Source organism: Microtus ochrogaster, chromosome 8 (genome assembly GCF_000317375.1).
Source record: "Microtus ochrogaster isolate Prairie Vole_2 chromosome 8, MicOch1.0, whole genome shotgun sequence".
NCBI lineage: Eukaryota > Metazoa > Chordata > Mammalia > Rodentia > Cricetidae > Microtus > Microtus ochrogaster.
This window is the reverse complement of record NC_022015.1, coordinates 40,635,448-40,638,600: the sequence shown is the minus strand read 5'-3', so window position 1 is coordinate 40,638,600 and position 3,153 is coordinate 40,635,448. Positions and strand designations below refer to the sequence as shown.

Here is a 3,153-nt window from a genome sequence, read left to right as displayed (position 1 = left end):
GGGGGGGGGGGGGGTGTGACTGTCCAGGCAGGAGTGTCTCTCCATGCCAGGAGCCATGTGCTGCAGCCCTGCGTCTTCAGGGTTTCGTTCTTGTGCCCTGTCGAGCGCATCTGCTGTGAGCTGGCCTCTGCCTGCTGGAAGTGGGAGAGTCGGGCAGGATGAGAAGAGGGTTAGGAACAGCGAGTATGCGCCAGGTGGAGACGCACACCTTTAATCCCAGCACTCGGGAGGCAGAGGCAGGCTGATCTGTGAGTTCGAGGCCAGCCTAATCTACAGAGCAAGTTCCAGGACAGCCCGGGCTACACAGAGAAGCTCTGTCTCAAAAAAGAAGCAGCAAGTGTGCCTAGCTTTTATGGAGTTTTACTGGACAATGGAGTAGGAGATGTAGCCCTAGCAGGGACAAACAATGTGGTTTTTCTAATGGATGAGGTGACATTTTGTGTGTGTGTGTGTGTCCCTGTGCATATGCTCGCTAATGGACAGTCCAGTAGTGTGTGAAGTTAATGGAAGCTGGAAGAGGGGGTGCACTTACCTTTAGTCCCCTCCTGCATGGAGAGAGCTGACTTTGCCTTGGGCTTTGTCTTAGGCAAGTGCAAGAGGCAAGGGTGAGCCTTAAAATGGTGAAATCCTGGCCTATCATAGAGGAGACAGCAGCAAGGCATCTTACCATCCTGAAACCACCTCACTTTGCCCTTTAGTCCTAAGCCCAGATGCCACCATCCAAGGCAGCCCAGACTTCCTGAATGCATCAGCAGGTCCCTCCTGCTAAAGGACTTTTGCCATGGACAGAGCAGCAGGCTCAACCTTACGCCTCACCTGAGGCACCAAGGCTCCTTGGGGTCCCTGACGCACCTGGCTCTATCTTTCCTGGGTTTGTCCTTTCCTTCTGCCCACAGGGCCCACCCTGTGTTATAGCCCCCAGGTCCTCTTTCCCCTGTTCAGTCAGGTGTTACCATCCCGGAGTTTCTACCCTCCATCCCCCCAGGGCAGGCTTTTGTTTACCCCTCAGTCACCCAAACTGCTCAAGCTTCCGAGTGCCCAGAGTAGTCTCCTGTGTGTGACACGAGTGCCTTTCAGGTGTGCCTTCTTCCATGGTGAGGTCGACAAGCCAGCCCAAGGCTTCTTGCATCGTGGTGGGCGCAAACCAGTTACCGTGGCCATCAGTCTGGAGGGTGTGCACGTCATCGACAGCAAGGAGAAGGTACCACCCCAGTCAGCCCTTAGGGTGGGACTGAACTGTCCTTAGTGGGGAGAGAGGAGCTCACCTAGGTCACAGGCGTCTGAGGAACAGTACTGAGTAGACAGTGTGGGTGACTCTGCCTTCCGCGGATGTCCCTGGAGTCGTGCGCATGCGTTGAGTCTGTTCTGGGTCTGCTTTTCTGAGCCATGCCGAGGGGTGGCAGCTGGGACTGGGACAGAGTGGGTAGTGTCTAGGAGCTCCCTGGTTTGGTGTCTGCCTTACCTCTGGCTCACCCTGTAAACAGGATTGTGCACAGCCCTCCCTGTGCAGCGGTTGCCAGCACGGTTGCCAGCACCTGTCCCTGGCATGCCAGTCCCAGCTGTCCTCAGGGCAAAACCCTTGGCCTGGCTGATTCCCTCACCGTCAGGGGCCTGACTGCTGGGGGGAAGCACTGAAGAGTACGGATTCCTGGCATTGTCCAGATAGAGATGCAGAATTAGCGTGAGGGTCTGGGACTCCAGTCGGTGGTAGCAGTCTGGCCTAAGGCTCTGAGTTCAGTCCTCAGTGCCACAACAAAACAAGGATAAATACCCTTCAGCCCAGCAGAGGGAGGAAGGGACAGGCGATCCTGTGAGCCTGAGGCTAGCCGGGACTTCATAGTGAGACCCTCTCAGAAAGGAAAATAAATCAGTATGGAGAGGCAAGCGCCCAGGCTGTGTCTCCTTCAGGCAGAGCCTGATGGGGATCCAGCGGGAAGTGGAATTTAGTAAGCCGTGTCCTTGTTCCCCAGCATGTGCTGCTGGGGCTGCGCTTCCAAGAGCTGTCATGGGACCACACTTCCCCCGAGGAGGAGGAGCCTGTGCTGTGGCTAGAGTTCGATGGTGACAGTGACGGCACACCTGTCAACAAGCTCCTGAGGATCTACTCCAAGCAGGTACTTAGACAGAGGCTGGGTCCGGGTCCCCAGCACACCCCAAACCACGGGAGCTCTCAGGTGCCCGGGAAGGAGCATGGAGTGCTGCCCAGGGCCTGGGAAGAGGGTGTCTGGCTTTAGTTGGCCTGAGCAGCTCCGGTGAGCCCTGCACCTGCTCTGGGATCACACACCAGGGGGGTGACAGCTGCAGGCTGTCCCTCAAGGGCCAGCTCATGCTGTCTGCACAGCCATGCCTTCCCTGTCACAGAAGCCCCTGAGAGGACAGCTGAGGAGCAGGTGCAGAAGGACAACGCCCTGAGGAGATAGAGCTAGTCTTTCCATCCGCCGCCCATGCTTCTCCCCCTCCCCCGGCCATGTCAGAGCTGTCTGTGCTGTGAGCCTCTCTGGGGACTGTTCGTGGCCCCGCTTTCTTCTTTTAGCACGTAAAACACATGTCCTCTCCTTTGATCTTCCGAACAGTTGAATGCCCAGATACCTACTGAGCAGCAAATAGGAACACAAGTTGTATTGGGCCCTTCACTGTGTAATGTGGCAACCATCGAGAGTGGGGGCTTTTCACTAAACATCATGCTTTTGGATTCGCCCATATTGTGTGGTGTGTCCATTCTCTTTCTCTTTTCTTTGCTTTCTGCTGCTGGGATCAAAGCCAAGGCCATACACTCAGGCAAATCCTCTGTCCCTGAATGACCCCACCCAAGGTCCCCATCATCCCTCTTCATTGTTGGTCAGCTGAACAGGCGCACAGCTCGCTCACCCACTGAAGAGCCTGTGAGTTGTTCCCACGCTGATTTTGGCAGTAAGCTACACCGAACATTTGTGCATAGGGTTTCATGTGGACACAGTCCTTCTTTTTTAAGTTTTTGCCTGTATGTGTGTCTGTGAGGGTGTTGGATTCCCTGGAACTGGAGTTACAGATAGCTGGGAATTGAACCCAGGTCTTCTGGAAGAACAACCAGTGCTGCCAACCACTGAGCCATTGCTCCATTCCCGGACCCCCTCCCCCCTTGAAGAGCCTGTGAGTTGTTCCCACGCTGATTTT

At 55.6% G+C, this 3,153-nt stretch overlaps 1 protein-coding gene across 1 annotated transcript in view; it reads left to right on the top strand.

Moving 5' to 3' along the window:
* Positions 1-3,153, top strand: part of Frmd8 (FERM domain containing 8) — a 22,416-nt gene that overhangs the window by 12,432 nt on the left and 6,831 nt on the right. The window contains exons 7-8 of the mRNA XM_026781324.1: positions 853-1,201; positions 1,971-2,114. Coding sequence (XP_026637125.1) covers positions 853-1,201; positions 1,971-2,114 — 493 coding nt within the window. The remainder of the gene's footprint in view (positions 1-852; positions 1,202-1,970; positions 2,115-3,153) is intronic.